Below are 20152 nucleotides of genomic sequence, written 5' to 3' on the forward strand. Positions count from 1 at the left end.
CCCAACCACACCATGTAAGAAACAGTGTCACAGGCTGGGTAGATCAGCCAGACACAGGACAGTCTGACCAGGAACCTGGCTTGGAGGCATAGTGAAGAGGCTGGCCTCAGACACAGGACCTTAAGTCAGTTGGTACAAGTATTAATGCTTTCCTATTGTGACATGAATTGTAGAATCAATAACAAAAATACTTTTAAATCTGACATTTAAAATTAAATTAAATTTTCCAAAGGGAATACAACAAATATAACATTGTAACTTTTAAGAAATGCAGAGCACAGAACGGCAACTGGAATCGAAACGACACAGAGGAGGCTAACTGTCCATGTCACTCCTGAAACTTTCAAATAGTAACATAAATTCGCATGGTAGAAGGCTGGCTATCAAACGTTTCCTACTAAAAAATTATTTAATTAGAACAGTTTAACCCATCAATATTTTACAGTACTATAAATTCTAAAGCTATATAGCCTTGGAAAGGCAGACTATATCGGAGCAGAGGCCTGAGGGAATACCCAGAGGGCAGCTGTGCATGCCTACAAAGGACTTGAGGCAGGAAATGAAATGCCAGGGTCACAGCTCCAACGAGAAACCATGACTCAGTGTGTTACACAACAGTGGGATCAGATACTATTTTGAGTTTCATTCCAGGAAGTGAGCCAGGTATGACAAGGAAGATAATAATCCTTTGAAATGCTCCTAAAAATATAATTAAAGCAATAATTAAAGAGTTGGTCTATTTTGAGAAGGGAAAGCGTGGTAGGCCTCTGGTGCACCTCAGAGCCCGCAGCACACCAGGCCCGGTGAGGCTGGAGAGAGCACAGAACAGGAGGCGTGTGGCTCCTCTCTGCTCCTCAGGCAGAGGTTAATTGTAAGCCTCTAGAAAAACAAAGGCTCTGATTATAAGGGGAATGGTAGTGATGTTTATCTGACTTTTAAACTTGGTTCTGCTTAAGGACTAGTGTTCTGGTGTCAGCAAGGTAGTTCACTGCCTCAGTGCTTGTACCAGCGCTGACAACTGAAGTTCCATTCCTGGTACCCACGTGGTGGCAACAGAGAACTAATACCTTGACTTTCACACAAATAAATAATAAAATGCAACTTTAAACAACTAGAAATCTAGTCCTGCTACACAAAGCAGAAAAGCTGCTACTTTAACAGAAAGGCCCATATACGGTATGATGAAAAGGCTGAATACCAAAATCAAGAAAAATAAAATCTCTATTAACAAAACCACAATACATTCCTAATTATTCCTAGATCCAGTTAAAACTTTACTTTTGACTTAAGGTACTCTCTCCTGGCCCTCTAAATTCTGAAGAAACCACAAGAACAGAACAAAGCAGTCCCTGAGCAAAGCTGACAGGCTGGGCTCTGCTGGAGGCTGGAGGCTGGCCAGGACTGCCACACAGGGTGCTGCTGGATACCGGCAGGCACAGCAGAGAGGAACGCCACCACCTCGGGTAGGAGAAGCTAGATCCAAGACTGGAAGTCTCAGCAACCTTAGCACTAGAGACACAGGAAACTCCTGCGACACCTAGGTTAAAATCCAGTCAAGGGAGACAGCTCTGGACGCTGTGGCAAAGAAGGGAACTGTGGCAGTAGCTGGCACGAAGGAGCCAGTCTACGAACAGTCACCTCCTGGGGCCCCTTCTCCCACCACACATCCCAGTTTCCAGGCTGTGTCTATACATAAAAATAAGAGAGTAAACTGATGTTTTAGCCAGGAAAGATGGAGGAAAAAAAAAAAAAAACCTCCTAACAATGTGACAAAATAAGCCAAAGGACAAAGAGAAAGAGACTGATGTGTTGCAGGATGAAATGGAAAGACTGGGCAGGCATGGGGAGTCCTGGTCACACGTGGGACCGCAGCATGGGACAAACCAGAAAAGTACTTAAGACAGATGTAATTACTTTCAAAAAGTAAAGTCATGGGGCTGGAGAGATGGCTCAGCAGTTAAGAGCACGTATTGCTCTGGCACAGAACCCCAGGTCAGTTCCCAGAATTCACACTGGGTACCACACAACTGCCTGGAACTCAGCAGCTCCAGGGAACCGTCTTCTGGTCTCAGAGTACCTACAATGACATGTGCGCGCGCGCGCGCACACACACACACACACACAATTTTGAAATAAAAGTATGTCTTTAAAGACATAGTCACCAAAATTAGAAAGTATAGAAACAGGGCATAGAGAAACCTGAATCAGAGGAGAGGAAGGAGTTGGATGAATGCGGAGACGAGGCACAGGAGGAGATGGGTAGCTAGCGGGAGCATGACACACGCATGGTACTGCAGCTAAGCACTGAGGAAACCCCTAGATCCTTAGCACAGCAGCATGTAAAGCAAAGATTCCTCATGTACAGACAGGTGCTTTGTGTAAGAGCCAAAGAAAGGTCTGAAGATGTATGTGCACAATAAATCAACACTTCCGCAACAACCACACCCATGCAGGAAAGGAGGGCAGCTGCTGAGAAACTACCAAAGCCTACAGTCAACCTACAATCAACACAGCCTCAGGGATGCTTATGGGATTAAAAGCATAGAAAAACCGACAAGAATTGCAATGAATTCCCTTCTGGTCTTGACAAATTCTGAAGTGGTATTCTGGAACAGCAGCAGAAGTTAACAGTTAAACCCATGGCTCAGACTTCAACAGCAGAGTGGTCGGGTCAGGTGGTGGTGAGCACACCTTTAATCCCAGCGCTAGGAGGACAGAGGCAGGTGGATCTCGGTGAGTTCAAGGCCAGCCTGGTCTATGGAGTGAGTTCCAGTACAGCTAAGACTACACAGAGAAACCCTGTCGGTAGAAAGATGATAGACAGACAGATAGAAAGAATAAATGAAAATAAACATAAAAAGCACAGTGCTCACAGCCGAGAGTCACAGTGCGCAGAGCACCCAGCACACTCACTAGGCCAGAGGAGCAAGCAACTCATGCAGAAGCTATGCAACTCCTAAAAGCTTGCTCTTCCTTCCCACGATTCTTCCTTGGCCCTCAGACACAGGCAGAAGACATGGTGAACAACCAGACTAACAGTCTACAAACTCAAAACTATTCTTCACCAAGTAACTCTCAGCACAGTGCAGTGCAAATAAAAGCGAAGTTATCATGTGATGAAGAACATGGACACATGGGGAGCACTCAGCCTCAGTCTGCATGCCATGAACACATGGGGAGCACTCAGCCTCAGTCTGCACGCCATGGGCACATGGGAAGCACTCGGTCTCAGTCTACATGCCATGGATACTTGGGGAGCACTCAGCCTCAGTCTACATGTCATGGACAAATGGGGAGCACTCAGCCTCAGTCTGCACGCCATGGACACATGGGGAGCACTCAGCCTCAGTCTGCATGGTAGCGCCACTATGGAACTATCCAGCTGGGGTTTTTGATATAGTGGGACAAAAACCAGACACCTACAGGGCTGAGTGGTACTGAGTGCTGACAAAAGTCAAAGCTCCTCAGCAGGCAGCAAGCAGTACAGGAGGCAGAGCTCCGTAGGCCACACCTGTGTTCTTAGTTTAACACTGCATGCAGCTAGAATGAACATGATGGTTAAGTGTGTAAGTGTCAAATGGCACTTTAGACTCAGTCACACCACCCATGCCTTAGGATGTCCTGATAGGTTAAGTGTGTAAATGTCAAATGGCACTTTAGACTCAGTCACATCACGCATGCCTTAGGATGTCCTGATAGGGACTATAAGGAAATCCCGAGTCAGTGCTACACTCCACAGAGGTATCTGTGCAAGGAAACTATCCAGGTAATCTCTCTGATGCTTTATCCACAAAATGCAGAGCCACACGATGGGTTTTCACTTACATGTACTTACTAATTCAGTGTGTTTGCGAATGCATGCTTATGTGAGGACGGTGCATGTGTGGAGGTCAGAGGACAACTTGCTAGAGCCAATTCTGTCTTTCACTATGTGGGTTTGAGATAATGAACTCCAGACCTTCACCCATAGAGCCATCTTGTTAGGGAGGGCTGTAATTTTATAACGCACCTCAGGCTTCAATGCCTGGGTAAGCTGAGGTATACAACAGCCCCCACCCCCCCCCCCCCCGACCACTGAGCAATTTACAAATCTGTGGCCACTAATGAGGCTGAACCCAGGTAGTAAAACCTTAAAGGAGTGGTTCTCAACCTGTGGGTCGCAACCCTTTCACAGGATAGCCTAAGACAATCAGACAACACAATATTTACATTATGATTCATACAGCAGCAAAATTACAGTTTATGAAGTAGCAACAAAAATTTATGGTCAGGGTCACTACAACATGAGGAACTGTACTAAAGGGTCACAGCACTAGGAAGGCTGAGTACCACTGTCCTGGAGTGTAAGGGACATTTTTTTAATTTAAATTATTCTTTTCATACAATATATTTTGATTATGTTTTCCTCTCCCTCGACTCCTAGATCCTCCCTACCTCCCTACCCAATTTCATGCTCACATTCTTTCCCACCACCTCCTTCTCTCATCCCTCCAAACATAGTAAGAAAAAAATTCCAAAACAAAACATTCACACAAAAAATAATAGACAGATAGATAGATGGACAGACGGGCAGGTGGGCAGGTGGGCAGGCAGGAACACAGATCAGCCGACTGGCTGACCATGGAGTTCATTCTGTGTTGGCCAACTATTTCTGGGCATGGAGCCTGCCCTGCAGTGTGGCTGATACACCCAGAGACGCTCTACCATAGATTTTTCTTTTCCCAACAGGTATAAACTGCAAACATTTTCTTAGTTAGGGTGGGGCTTTGCACCCACTTCCCGAAGTGTCCTCTCAGAGGCTTCCAAGCTGTCTATCAAGCTTGTGGGTGTGTTCGCGCATACTCAGATATTCTGACAGCTGTTTCAAGCACTCCATCCAGCACGTTTTAATAAACTGATGCTCATACGTTTAATGTTGAGAGAACTGATTCATCTTTTCTTCCCGTTTTAAAGAAACTTGCTCACTCCTTCCTCTCTGAGCATATTAACAATCTGTCATTCCCCAACAAATCCCGAATGCAGCTCGACCTGGGGGGTCTGGCCACCTGTGTGCCCAAAGCAAGCAGTACAGCAACCTTACTTGTGTATACTAAATAGTCTGCAGCGTCACTACGGCAAGGCTCCTTGTCCTTTCTGTTTGAGGGCCATGGCTCTGCTCAAGTCCCTCACAGATATCAAAGCTAGAGGTAAAGTGAGTCCATCTGACCCCACAACACTTTCTGTTGAGGGCCGTGGCTCTGCTCAAGTCCCTCACAGATATCAAAGCTAGAGGTAAAGTGAGTCCATCTGACCCCACACACTCCTCTACCTCACGGGACAGCTTGTCACTGCACGTGCTTTGTGTGCTCCTAGACCCATGATTACTTCTAGAGTCAATGCCATCTTTCTGGGCGCTGACGATGACTGCGTCTGCCTACTGCTGACACAGGGAAACGACTGGCTGCTCCTCACACAGGTCCCGTGCCCGCCTTCCTGCCACACTACTCTGCTTTTTACTACTTGATCTTTTCGTGGTTTGCTTTGTTCTTTTTCAGTTTTTATTTTGGTTGTTCCCCTCCTTTCTCCAGAGGCAGGACTTTGGAACAATGGCGACAGAGGCCACCAGTCTCTTCCAGCTTGTTTCTGAGTTCAGGGGACAGTCTCGAACATTTTACCATGAAAAAACAGCTTTTGACTCAGGCTGAAGAACACTATTCCCATTTACTCATCTTTTCCATGAATACAGGCTGACACTTCTCAAATGCTATTCTCACATTTTAATTGCCTAATGTCCTGAATTAAACTTAGCTTTCCCAATGGAAACCACCCTTGTATTCCTAGGAACGCTCAACTCTGTTTTTTCCCTCAGTCTGCAGGTCCTACCCATACCCCCCACAGACATTATCTGGCTTCCGCCATTTCTGCTGGGTTTCGGCATAAAAACTGCACTGTTGTGCGCTCATTAGCCGACTCCCATGGTGCTGTCCTGTGGAAAGGCTGGTACAGGTGTGCAAAGACTCCTCCCAACAGCCCCATGACATCAGAGATAGAAGTCCCCAACATTTAAGCTGAGCCTGCTGTGGGTGTGGCATGGTAAGGGATGAGGGGTTGGGAGAAGGGGGCCACAGGACTTTTAACAGCTGGTTCAATTTCTTCTTTCACATTTACCGGTGTCAAGTTTTGTCGTGGTATTTTCTCATTACCTTTACATTCTCTGCAGTTTCTGTCCGGAGTCTGGTCCACGTGCAGTATGTTAGCAACAGCATGCTCTCAGAAGCCGGACCCAGCCTGTCTTGTGCATCACTAATTTCTGGTCCTTTCATTGCTGCTATCCTAAACCTCTCTCAGCTTTCTGTCCTTCGCTAATGCCTGGTTCTTTGTCATCAGTGGGTTTTCTCTCGCTGACATGAACTTAACGCTGAGACTGTCCCTCAAGTGTTTTACATCAAGTCTCACGAATTTGGACACACAGTAATGCAACCAAACAGTCTTTGAGTTACCGCTCGGAGCTTCTCTGACTCATAACTCAGCCCAAGTTCCTTTCCAATTTGTAAGTACACGTCTCTATGTTTAAATTTTCTGAAAATTTAACTGACTTTAGATTCTGATCCAGCACACTTTTACAAAGACTCTGTAAGAATGATGCATGATTTCTGGTTTAGGGTTGAGTCTACTAAATCACACATGACAGTCTTGCTATTCAGGTTCCTATTTTTTTCATATATAGAAGTTTTTTTTAACCAGTATTTTTGTCCTTTTGGGTTTACAGCAAAGTGATAGAGATACAAGCAATGCTAATTTTACTAATACTGTCAGATTTGTCAGTGTATAATTTTATTTATAATGAGACAGTAGTTTTAAGAGCAATAACTGTTATTTTTAGCTATTAGTCTTTTATTTCATTTTTCTGAAAAAGAGGTTTGTTTGGTGGGCTGACCTCAAATTTGTTCTATAACCTCAGATGGCCTCACCTGTAATCCTCCTGTCCTCCTCATCCAGACTCCTAATGTTCACTCTATAGGCCTGCATCACCTTACCTAACTCTTGTTAATAATACATGAATGAAAACTTTAAAAAGGAGGAAATGTGTGTTTTTGCATGTGCATGTGTGTCCTCATTTGTACAAGTGCCCTTGCATGTACATGTATGTGGAGGCCAGAAGTCATGCCAAAGTATCTTCCTTAGTTAGTCCATCTACTCTCTAAGTCAGTCTCTGGTTAGGTTGGCTGGCCGGTCCTGCCTCCCAGTGCTGGGCTCCAGTTATACACTGCTGCACCCAGCTTTTCGTGTCTGTTCTGGGGGACCAAATTCAAGTCCTCGTATCTTGCATATCCTTTCAAATGGAATGCATACAGTGCTTAAGCAGCCACAGCTCATGATGGTCCAACTGTGTATTTGACCACAGCACAGGAAGACGGTTGTGACATAAAGCCCAACCTAAGCATGTGAAGAAGATATGGCCGTGCTTACCAATGTCATTGATTACTGCTCGTATCTTGGACACAAAGGGACCGACTTCACTGGAATGCATTTTGGCTCTTTCCTTAAGGTCAGCACCTACAAGACAATGTATTCACAAATGAGATGGCGACATAGGCATAACTGTAAAGCAAAACATTCGACATTTACTCAGGACTGAGGCCACGTGAGGCCCACTGAATTTATACGCTGCACATCCTTCCCAGTGACGACCTCTGGAAAGAAAGAAGGCCTGTCTTCCGTACTGATCAGGTGGTCCACAGCAGCATCCTGCAGATTTCTGCTCTTGGCCCCCTTTGTGCTCAGAGGAAGACCCTGTTAGACCACTGACTATGGCTGCCCTACAAGAACTCAAGCTAAAAAGCCTTTCAAGTACTTGTTTATTCACTAAAAGTCACAAACACAACGACACTGTCACAAACGACTGCAGATTGGTGCTGGCACCTGCATCTTGAAGAGATGCTGGAATTTTACCTACCTCCGCTCTAGACTCATGGATATAATGGCCAGCCAAATCAGTGAAAAATGACAAAGTACAATGAAGTCACCATGGTGACTGTAAACTCAACCTGAAAAATGTTAGCTTAAAGTTAAGTGAAGATCTCATAATTATGACTTTGTCACACAATGCTAAGCTTGGAACAGATAAAAACAAACCTCAGGAGTTCCTTAGAGGGTCATTCACTCCAAGCTCAACACACAGGGTTTCATCAAAAGCTGTCTCATGGAAACAAACTCAGTACACTGCAATGACATGGCTGCTTACTCTCCTTACATCACTGTAGACTACAACTATGCACCATACCCAGGGGAGCTGCGCACACACACACACACACACACACACACACACACACACACACCTTCCCACGGGGGAAGAACAGAAATCAGCTCAGCACAGGCCTCACCATCCACCAGTTCTCAGGGGCACCTGCCACTGAAATGGCTGGCAGTCGAGAACACGAGCAATCCTATGCAGTGCAGCACAAGGAAAGCAAGGAACCAGGAAGGACTAAACAGCACTAACAGACGGTGAACAGACCTAGGACATACACTTATAAAAGGGACTTAAATTAGGAGTGTAAGTGCAGACACACATCCGCAGTTCTAGGACTGTACACGCATCTTCACGCTTAGATTTTTACAAGAGCTCTAAGGATCCAAACTTAAGTCCTTACATTTGTGAAGCACACACACCAAATTAAATATGAAAAGCAGTGATCTTTGATGTTTCCATTAGAACCGTTGTGTGGCACCATGAATCATGCTCAGGTAAGATAGAGAACTTATCTAGATGCAATTTTGAAATGAGGCCAATTAAAAACTCTTCAGGAGCCTCTAAACGTCCTAGTGAAGAGATGATACAAACTTCTCAATTTCAAAACAAAAGCCAGGCTAGAGAGATGGCTCAGCAGTTAAGGGCACTTACCTTACTGCACTTCCGAGGACCCAGACTTGGGTCCCAGTAATTACATGCTGTCTCACAACCACCTGTAACTCCAGTTCTAGGGAATTCAATGCCATACTCTGGCCTCTGTGGGCAGCAGGCATGCTTGCAGTACACATATATACATGCAGGCAAAACACTCATAAGTTAATATTGAAGGTTTTAGAGAACAAAAATGATTAGGGTTAGTGGGAAAGCTACACTAGATGCCAAGCAGACAGAGACCTGGCCTCCTGCATCAGTTAGCCCAAGCTGCAAGTGTGAAGGAGAAGTTACTCGATACTCCAAACAGCAAAATGCCTTCCTGCACATAGCAGAGAAAATTCTAGTGGTCTAGATCAAAGATCAAAGCAGCCACAGCATTCCCTTTGGCCAGGTCACAAACCACAAGCAGCCCATACTCTCTTTACTTCTGGGAAGGCCGAGGAAGCTGCAGAACAAAGACTTGAGATGAACAAAGGTCCAGCAACCGAAAAATCACAAACCAGAAAAAAGAGCCAGGGAACACCTCACATGTGAATTGGGTCACCCACCCCACCTTCAGCAAAAGTACCAATCACTTTAACCAGCTTTAGGTCTTGCTAACATCTTCCTTCCTCATTACCTTGTAATTCTTCATGGAAAAATTAATTATGAAGCTCTATCAGTCATTCAAAAGGAGTTAAGGCCAACCCTGAGCACATGCCGCCCAGCCCTAAGCACTATAATAGTAGAGGTTGCCCTGACGGGGGCACACACCCATCCCAACGGCTCACAGTTACAAATGAACCCACTAACCCCACATGATGGGAGCACACACCCATCCCAACGGTACACTGTTACAAATGAACCCACTAACCCCACATGACCAAAGCACACACCCATCCCAATGGTACAGCATCACAGATGAACCTGCCAGTCCCACATAACTAACCAGTATGCATGCTTTATATCCCTAAATTGTATTCTTGTTTGTCGTTTTAACTAGTTTATCTTAAACTGGTAAAATTATAAATATTTATCATGCATGACAAGATGTTCTAAAGTACATCAACACTATAGAATAGGTTATTAAATCTAGTTCATTAACATGGACAGCTGTGGTTTAGGGAGTTAAGATTAACATGCTCACTCTCACAGCTTTTCAAAGATACACATTTACAAGGTTTCAACCCCAGGATGGCACAACAGGGATCTCCCAAAAGACTTTAAGTCACTGGGGGAATACTCTTGAAGGAACCCCTCCTCCTTCCTGACTGAGGAGTGAGTGTGACTGCTCTGCCCACATGCTCCTGCTGCCTGCCCATTCACCCATGCCAGGCATGGATTGAAAACCTGCACAGCTCTAGGCCAGAACAACCCTCTCTCTTCAGAAATGACTACCTCCCAGGATCTATCAGGGCAGACGCTGGCTAGACAGCAGCCTCTACCTCAACAACACTGTGGATTCTTCGCCAGACCACTGCAGTGGACTGACTGACATACAAAGCAGACTGCATGGTTGGTTTTCATTTCCTGGTACATAAAGAAGCTACATACAACTATACAATAGTTTATTAAACAAGCAAGGGCATCATGTCTCAATGTAGAGAGCAAAGGAAGCCCTAAGGGAGTAAAGTTCTGAGTGAATGGGTATTGTTGAAATGGGTGTGACCATGATGGACTCCAAGTCCTTGGACCCACTGGCACACGTAAGGCCAAGGCTCCCGAGGAATGGCAACAACTGATCAACACAGCAAAGACTAGCAATTGCAGCTGTTTTCCTCCTGGGTGCTTACAGCCTGAGACTGCTCATCTTCAGAGACCTCCCACCTACGCTAGCAAACCCTCCTCCCGTGACCCCACCTGACCCCACCTGGTATGTCTGTCCTTTCTTTTTTCTATTGCTGCCCCTAGCAGGACTCCAGGAGCCCAGGGCATCTCAATATGCCTACCTTAGGCGACAGCTGCTCAGAACCATTTGAACCTTCAGCAAGGCAGACTCCTCCTGCTTGTAGACCTTGCTGAGCACCAGTGGCATGAACTCACCAAAGTGGTGGCTGTGCATGGTCAGGTTTTTCTTTTAGAGACAGGGTATTAAAGTGTAGCACTGGCTGACCTGGAACTCACTGTGTAAACCAGGCTGGCCTCCAGCTCGTAGTGATATCCCCTGACTCTGCTTCCTTTCTAAAAGACACAGTGAAGGGACTTGGCCTCATTCACGGAGTCCTGCCTGCAGGGTTCCCTTTACAGCATTTACCCTCGTGGAGAAGGGTTCTCAAATGGCCCGTCTTTTCAAACCTTGTTACTGCCTTCTCAATAAAGTCCTGAAGCTTGCTTGTGCTGTCATGACAACAATGTCATAATGTCTTCATCAACAGTAAACTTCACCTCCAGTTCCATGTATACACAATCTTATTTTATATTGTTTTCAGGGTGACACCTTAAAAAAATATGAACCAAGAATGGCTAACACACCAAGTCAACGTCCACTGTTCTCTGACAAGTAAGATAATCTACTAGTCTGTGGGTAAAGACACCTGCAGCAAGCCTGGCAACCCAAGTTCAATTCTAGATCCCAAGTGGAAGAACTCTAAGTTGTTGACTCACATACCAAGAAAGCCCCCAAAACATACCAGGGAAATACGTCAGGAAGAAAGTGACAAAGCTCCACCATAGGCGACTTTTAACAGCCCCCTCTCCATACCTGATACAACAACCAATTACATGTAACAAGAAACGGAGGAGCCGGGCGGTGGTGGCGCACGCCTTTAATCCCAGCACTCGGGAGGCAGAGGCAGGTGGATCTCTGAGTTCGAGGCCAGCCTGGTCTACAAGAGCTAGTTCCAGGACAGGCTCTAGAAACTACAGGGAAACCCTGTCTCGAAAAACCAAAAAAAGAAAAAAGAAAAAAAAAAAAAGAAACAGAGGAAAGGAAGAACAGCAGCAGAGACAATGGGCACATGCTGCAGTGTGGTGCCCTCTATCCCCGCAAGTGCAAAGGTGGGCAGATCCCCTCTGCTCGAAGCTGCCCTCACTCACAGGCAGCTCACTCAGGCACCGGAGAGCAAAGGTGTCCTGAGCACTGCAGAATGAACCCATTCTGGAAGACAGACATCTCCTGCCAAGACACGAAAATCCGGAAAGGCCCCCAGCAGCAGCAGCAGCAGCAGCACAGTGATGTCCACACCAGCCCGAGTTCCCCACAGAGCACAGTCACACCACAGCAGCTAAAACTGTGCTGACACAGCCAGGCTTCATGCTTGGAAACCTTTACTCATAAGCCCATCATAGTTCTTTGCCAATAAACATGTACTAAAGCGTTGTTAAGCTCCCTGTAGCCTTAAATGAGAGTTTTTCCTGATTGAATTTCACTACCAATACTATTAATACAGCTGACTATATCATATATAAACTACAAACCTAGTAACTATAAATGACTAAATGTAACATTGCATTTTAAAATGTATCTTGTTCAGGACAGTCTCCCATCTTCCCACTGTCCACTATTTCATATATCCTTGTATGGAAACCATTGCTTGCTAGAATGGGGCAGGGTTTACTTTCAATTTGACTCATGCTGAGAAAAATATTCCACAGTAAGCAGAAAGGAGTTTCATTACAGCAGGATCATCCAACTGACTGCTGGGGGAAATAATCACACAGCCATCAGGAAACAGCTGACAGTTTGTGTCAATACTGAACAGCCTGTAAGTGATGCTCAAAGTGGAGGACTAGAAACCACAATAAGGACACCAATCAAGTGTCCAATGTCATTCTTCTATAAGCCTCACTCACGAACTCAAAGGCTTTTCCCTCTCCCTGGAGCAATAAAATGCAGATCGGGACTGACTTCCTTGCTACAAGAGGGGCAACTCAGAGAGAATGTGCTCAACCCTGTAACCTACCAAGCAGCCTGGGAAGTCTTTGAAAAGAATGCACAGGAGCCATGCTTTCCTGTTGCTTGGCAACAGAACTGAAGCAGCCCCACCTAGGAGGGAGGGGGAGAAGGGAGGCTCTTCAGACTCAGGAAGCAAAGGAAAGTAAAAACTTACAAGAATCATCAGGTCTCTTTCCAAGGTTACATAAGCGTCACCCCCAGCCCAGGCTTCCCTTTGAGTTTTTGGGACAGCGTGTCATGAAGCATAGCCTGAGCCCCAAGGATGACCTTGAACTTCCTGACCTCCTGTCTCCATCAAGTGCTGGGCTTTGGGAATGCACCACAGAACAGAAAGCAAAGTTTTGTGCGTGACAAGCACCCCACCAAGCCCACCAAGCCCCAGCCCTCAAGTAGACAGTTTAGGGTAGGAACTCACTAACCATCTACTTCCCATTCCCTCCTCTTTTTCCCTCCCAAATATTTGCTTGCTCTGTTCTTTACTAGCTCCTGACCACAAATATGACTATGAACCCTCAACTCCCAGGCCCCTCTGGTTAGCTAATTCAGTTGTCTGAAGGCTCTGGCCTCTATCAGGGTGAAACTACTCTAACAACAAAGCTCTGAAGCTTCTGGGGACCAGAAGACATTTCAGAAAAACTCAAGTGTCACTTAGCTTCTGGGGACCAGGAAGGTACTTCAGACAAACTCAGAGTCACTAGCTTCTGGCAATATGTTGGCCACACTTCTGGGTGGCTTATGAGTTTTTTCTGTTGCAGGATGTTGCTCACCACCTGCCAGATGTCAGCAGTGGTAACTTGGACTACTGAAATGATAAGTCCACTCTGTGAATGTGACCTTGAGCCACAAAGTCTGTGCTCACAGCCGTCCCTCCATCGCAGCCATGCCCAAGCCTACCCAGGAGCTGCCATGAACAAGGTTCACCCTCCTAAGGTGGAGAGATTTAGAGAAAAGAAGTTACAACTGAAATTAAATGTTGGTATACAATGTCCAAGAACATTAAGGGGATGACCCCTTTCTAACTATTGTAAACAGTGGCTGTGTGGAGATGGCAGTAGTGGGCAGCAGAAATCACTGGGACATTAGGCACAGGAGGCAACAGCAAGTGTTAGAACCATTGGAACGATTGGCTTTTCAGCAGAGATCCAGAGCTGTTCCCAAAGGGCCCGTTAACTATGATATAGCAGATCATATACATTTTCTATGAAACTTTTGCTACACTCTTGTAATATCTAAAAATGGGGGCTGTGATCTTATCAGTGGGGGTCCTAAGGAGTAGACTGCTCTGGACCAGAATAATTGTTTAACTAAGTAAAGATGTGTTGCAGAATAACTGTTTAACTATGTAAAGATGTATTACTTTTTATCTTGCCTACCTAAGGCACCTGATTAATCTAACAAAAAGTTGAACAGCCAATAGCTAGGCAGAGGAGGGATAGGCGGGACTGGCGGGCAAAGAGATAAAGAGGATCCAGTCAGGGACCTGTCAGCGGTCAGGAGCCGATGCAGACAGACAAACAAGGAAGAAGTAGGGAAGCAGTATGGACAGTATATAGATGAGGTTAAACAAGCCTCGGGACAACACAAAGATAACAGAAATGGGTTGATTTAGGTTTAAAAAGGCTAGCTAGAAACAAGTCTAAGCTAAGGCCAAGCATTCATAATTGATAAGTCTCTGTGCCATGATTAGTGGGCTAGCAGTGCAAAAAAGCCTGCTATACTAGGCTAGTTATTACAGGAAATTTCTAGATAGTCTGAAGAGAGAGAAAGCAAGTAGATGAAGCTATGAAGAGGTTCTCGAAGACCCTTGGTGCAGGGCCTGGTGGCCTTCCAAGTCCTCAGAAACACTTGCTGTGAACAAGCTGCCTGGATTTCTCCTTGGACACTAATTAAACAAGCTTCCAACTTTAAAAAAAATCCCTATCAAAATCTTGAGGCAGGTCCCAGCTGGAGCAAAGGCAGTCGTGGTGCAGGATCCCACCAGATTTCAAGGCTCTGACGGCAGCGCTTCAGCTTTCCTCAAGGTGCCCTTGTTCTCGACTTCTGCTTCTGCCAGGCACCCAAACCTCGCTGTCCTACTTCAGGATAAACGACTGTGCCCACAGGCACACTGACCATGGATCCCCATTTCACAGGGGTCATCTTCATAGTTCTAGCAACTAACATGGAATGATTTCTAGAATGTGCTATTAACTGACAAAAGTAAACATGCACTCCTGGCAGTGGTGGCCACGTCTTTATTCATAGCACTTGGGAGACAGAGGCAGGCGGACCAGCCTGGTGAGTTTCAGAGTGAGTTCCAGGACAGAAATGGATGGACGGATGGAAGGAAGGAATTAAAAAGAAAGGGAGGGAGGGAGGGTGGGAGGGAATGAAGATACAGCAGTAAGAATACAGACATTTCTAAGATGCTACCTTTGCAGTTCTAACTTCTAAGGCCTTGTTAATATTTATATATTCAAAATAAAATGACATGAGGAACCCTACACCTAGACCATAACACAAGCACACTGGAGGGGAAGTAACTTACATGCCTTTCAAAACAGCATTTCTAGAACTGTATGCTTCAGTGTTGTAAACTCTCCGCACTATGCTCAACACATTACAAACAAGCTACTAATAAACTATAAAACAGAAAGCTGTGGCGCTCCGGGAAGGTGGCTGTCTGTCTTGTGGGAGATCTGACTGGGGATCACACTTCTGTAACGGGGAGGACCCCTGAAGCTCAGTGCCCAACCAGCTTAGTCAAATGAACGCGCTGCAGCTTCAGTGAGAGACCCTGTCTCAAACAGTAAGATGGACTTACTTTTATTATTTCTAGTTACGTGTATGTGTGTTGTGCAGGTAAAGTCATGAAGGTGAGTGCGTGCCACTGGAGCTACAGGCTGGCGTGGGTACTGGGTACCAACTTTCTATAATGGCAGCAAGTGCTCTTAACTTCTGAGTCAACTCTACAGCATTAATAAGCTTTTAAAGATGGAAAATGGGTGGGTAGGTGAGTAGGGAACACCACTAAGAATGTAAGATCTGAGGCAAACATTTTCCAAGTACTGAGTGCAGGGTCTGGGAAAAAAATGAACTTTGCCTGGCAGAGAAAAAAAGCCGTGAGGCTGATGATGGAGAAGGAGAAAAGTAGGGCACAGAGCAGAAGAGGATGTGGCCAGAGCAAATGAAACCTAGCACTCTTGGTGCCAGTTGTTGCTAGGAAAGTGACCACAGATGAGATGTAATGGGGCACCCCCCAGTATCTCTAGATGGGCTGGTAGATTTGCGATTCTGGAGGCACCAGGGTAGGTAAGCTAAGTGTCCATGCACCTCTGGGTTTTTCGAGTCTGGCTCTTTCTGTGACCTCCTCCTTGTATGACTCTGACTTCTCCCCAGCATCATTCTCATTGGTGAAGCTCCCCTGCCTCCATCTTTTGGGAACACTATCTTACACGAGCCCAGGGGATGAAGCAGGAAAGTCTCCCGTCATATCTGCAACTTACATATGCCAGGTTCCCCTTGCATATAAGAGCAGCGGCTACGGCAAGGCCATCTAAGGGCAGAGGTCATGACATGGACAGGTCAGGGCCTCAGCCTACATGCAGACGGTGCTCCTGCTCCAGAGAAGGATTCTGAGATCACTTGGCTGTGTGGGTAAAGTGCTGAGTGGACAGGTGCAGAAGAGAAGCCAGTGACGTCAGTACTGATGGGTGCTTCCTATGTGCTAAGAAAACGCTATGCACAAAATCTAGGACGGTATTTCAGTAGGTTGGCTGAAAATGAAAACAGTTACAAGTTAATGACAGCCAATCAATTACTTCCTTGGAACCGACAGGAGTCCTGAGTTAATGGAATCCTGGCGTGTTCAAAGGAAGAGAGGAAAGGCACATTAACAGGAAAAGGTCACACGATAAAAGAAGGCCTCAAACGCAAGATCTGACCTTCTACCTTAAGAATAATGAAAGACTAAGTCCAAAGCATACAGAGAAATAAGCCAATAGAACAGAAAAGGAAAAAAAAAAAAAACAAAGCCATGAAACTGGCTTTTAAAAGGACAGATGAAATGATTATTTTGCCAATATTTTAAGGAAAAAAGACAAAGTTTGTCAAGATTGGAAAAAAGGCTGGGCATATAGCTCATGTCTGTAATCTCAGCACTTGGGGGGCTGAGGCAGAAGGATGGAAAGTTAAAGGTCAGGCAGATCTACAGGCGAAGACGCTGTCTCAAAAAACAACCACCAAGCAGGAAGAGAATAGGGCAGAGCACAGTGGTGATGCCTACAGCCCTACCGCCAAGGAAGGAACCACAGGGCAGCTGTGAGGCTAAGGCCAGGCTGCGCTACAGGTCCTTTCTCAAGCTAAAATACAGTGAGTAATTACAGACTCACAGACATTAAAAACACAGAGAAGACTGGGAGAAGCTTGATGGTAATAAATTTGAAAACTTTGACAAAACAATGTCCTTTTAAAAAAAAAATCACAAACCAACAAAGTTCATCCAAAAGAATCAGGTAGCTGGAACAGCACGCTGTCTCCTAATGACATTAAATTCACAGTTAAAACTTCCCACTACAGATACCTGAGGCCAGGAGGCTTCCTTGGTAAACTTACCAACCATCTAAGAAGTACTAAAGATTATATTCATACATTTCCAGAAAGGCAGAAGTCAGCGTTCTTATGAGGCCAGCATGAGCCTGACATTCAGGGAGTGGCTGTCCTGATGAAGCTAACTGCAGACTTTCTCACCACTTAGCAAATCAGACTCAGATGCAAAAAGAAAACACTATGACCAAGAGGCTCCTTCCAGGGATCAATCACTAATATATCGTTAACGAGCAGAATAAGCAAAAGCACATCTGTCTTAAAGAGTCTGGCAAAACTCAGTTCATGCTCACAAGGTCAAGAAAAAATCTTTTTGACATCGTCAGCTGCAAGCCGCTTGTGCTGATCCAATGCCTTCCACAGAAGCCAAGTACAGGACCAGGGCAGGCCTTACCATGTTGACTCACCCTGCTCCAAAATTCAGTCTGAGAGGTAAGGGCAAGAGGCAAAGATGCTGCAAAACACAGATCACTCAAAGACACCATGATCATACTAGCAAAGCACACTAGATAAAAACAGATAGTTGTTTCAAATATAAAAAAGGAACTTAGTAAGAAGGCATTCTATAATAATATGAAAGCCAATAGATGGTGGCACACACCTATAATCCAAACACTAGGGAAGCTGAGGCAGGAGAATCATGAGTTCAAGGCTAGCCTGAACTGCGCAGGAGACTGCACCTATAAAGATGAATGAGGAAGAGGAGGAAAAGAGGTAGGGAGGGGCAAGGCAGAAGGAGATGATGAATGAGAAAGAGAAGGAAGTGGTGACAGAGAAGGGAGGGGCAAAAAGAAAATATCTGAATTGGCACTGTACCAAAAATCAAACCTGTGACAAACAGGCAGAAAACAAGAGGCTCAGACTCACTAGAAATATGCAGACTAAGACTATATAATGCAACATGGAGGGCAGAGTGCAGAACAGGACCCAGGGCAGGATACTCATGGTGTACTGAGTGTGCCCTCAGACACACTCTGTCTCTTACACACACACACACACACACACACACACACACACGAGCCTTTCAGTTTGGGGATCCTGTTTTATTTGTGTCCTGGCATATAACCATCTAACTCAGAACCTTGTGCACGGTTGGCAGTTACATAAGAACTGGTACCTCCACTCCTGAGTACTTACCCAACAGAATAAAAGCAGACGCCGACAAAGACTTGTCTGTGAACGTCCCAGAAACCGTGTGAATGGTCCTCCAAGATGTTCCAAGTCATCCAGCCAGGATGCGCTGAGGCACCTCAGGCCCAACCAAGGCCCCCCCAAGCATGGAACTGAAACCTCCAACACTCTGAGCCAGAATAAGCCTTTCCTCTTTCACCGTTCACCATCTCAGTTGTTTCATTAGTGATGCAAATGTGGTCCACAGAGAACTAAAAAGTGAAAACCTCAGGCAACCATAATGTGCTGAGCAGAAAACCAGCAGCTCAGGAAGCAATGCACACTGGGAAAATCTCTATCACTGAAACACACACAGGTAAACACGCCAGACACAAATGACCTACAATCTCCCCTGCAATGTTCCAAACACCTTCGCCTGAGGAGACAAAGTAGCCTTTTAAAGGGGTCACTGTAAGGAAGATGGAGCTATGCAAATAAACACACTTCGTACACCATGACTATCTTCATGGCCAAACACGTTAAAACATCAATGATACACTGAAAAGCGGTGTCATTACAAGTAATATATGACCTCACTGAAATATTTAGCAATGTCTTGTGTAAAAAACTGCATGCAACAGAAAACAGCAAAAATAATCCTCTGCCCCTTGACTCCTCCAGACCTGACTATGTGACACACCATGCAATAGCTTAAGCCTGAAGCAACGTTTAAATAGATTTCTTCATTAGTCAGAGACTCCCACATGCTATTCCCGTCATGACATCTGAACACACAGCATTTAACAACGCGTGCTGACAGTTTTAGTGAGGAGTCCTTAGTCATAACACAATTTACTAGAATTCAAAAGCAGAAGCAAAACGACCTTGACTTTTGGGGGAAAATACCCACACCGGGTATCATTCAGTGAAACACTCAATTTAGACTCCTGCACAGAGGACTCGCTACCAAGAACTATCTTCTGTTGAGAACTGCAAGGGGCAAAGGTGAAGCTGACTGAGTTCTCATTTTAAACATTACGGTAAAAACAGCTCTGGGTATTTACTACTTGGTGTTACAACAGAGGCACAAAGACAAACAGCTGACCACAGGGACCAGCTTCTGGAAGCTTCTATGTGCCGTGCAGCCTGGCTAAAGGAATTTTCCATAATTTCATCTAAGGTGGTATTACCAAAAACTGAACAGATCTTAAACATCTGGAATAATTTAGAGCATGGATGCATGTGTAAGGAACAGAGGAGATGAACTTTAAAATCAAATACACAATTCCTGTAAAGCACAGGAGACAAGGCCACGCTGGGCTGATCATACACATGTGAACACACATGCACACACACACATCTCCCTGTGATGTTCATGAGCACGCCCAGCTACAAGGAGGCACACACTGTGCGGCCCGCTGCGCCACGGGGAAGGTAATCACACTGACTCCAGAGAACTTAGGGATGGGTGTTTTGTTTCTTGAGGTCTCAGGTTAGAAGTCAAGGAGCTGGGGTTCCACGCCCCGAGCGAGCACGGGGGGAGTAAGTCCTGAGTTCCACGGGCAGCACAGGGTATCACAGACCGCACCAAGCAGCACTCTCGGCCCGGCCCTTCACCCTGTAGCTAATCTGGCTTTCTCTGAAGCCTTGTTTCAGTCCCTACTTTTTCTTTTCCTTCAACAGTTTTAGCAATAATT

The 20152-nt window shown here is 45.5% G+C and overlaps 1 protein-coding gene across 2 annotated transcripts in view; it reads right to left on the reverse strand.

Annotated features, from left to right (window-relative positions):
- The window catches only part of Auh (AU RNA binding methylglutaconyl-CoA hydratase), a 94630-nt gene that overhangs the window by 59622 nt on the left and 14856 nt on the right, over window positions 1-20152 (reverse strand). For both annotated transcript variants that reach the window (XM_038332539.2, XM_038332538.2), the window contains exon 4: window positions 7450-7536. In XM_038332539.2, the coding sequence (XP_038188467.1) occupies window positions 7450-7536 (87 nt within the window). The remainder of the gene's footprint in view (window positions 1-7449; window positions 7537-20152) is intronic.

Source organism: Arvicola amphibius, chromosome 6 (assembly GCF_903992535.2).
Source record: "Arvicola amphibius chromosome 6, mArvAmp1.2, whole genome shotgun sequence".
In the NCBI taxonomy this organism is placed as follows: Eukaryota; Metazoa; Chordata; class Mammalia; order Rodentia; family Cricetidae; genus Arvicola; species Arvicola amphibius.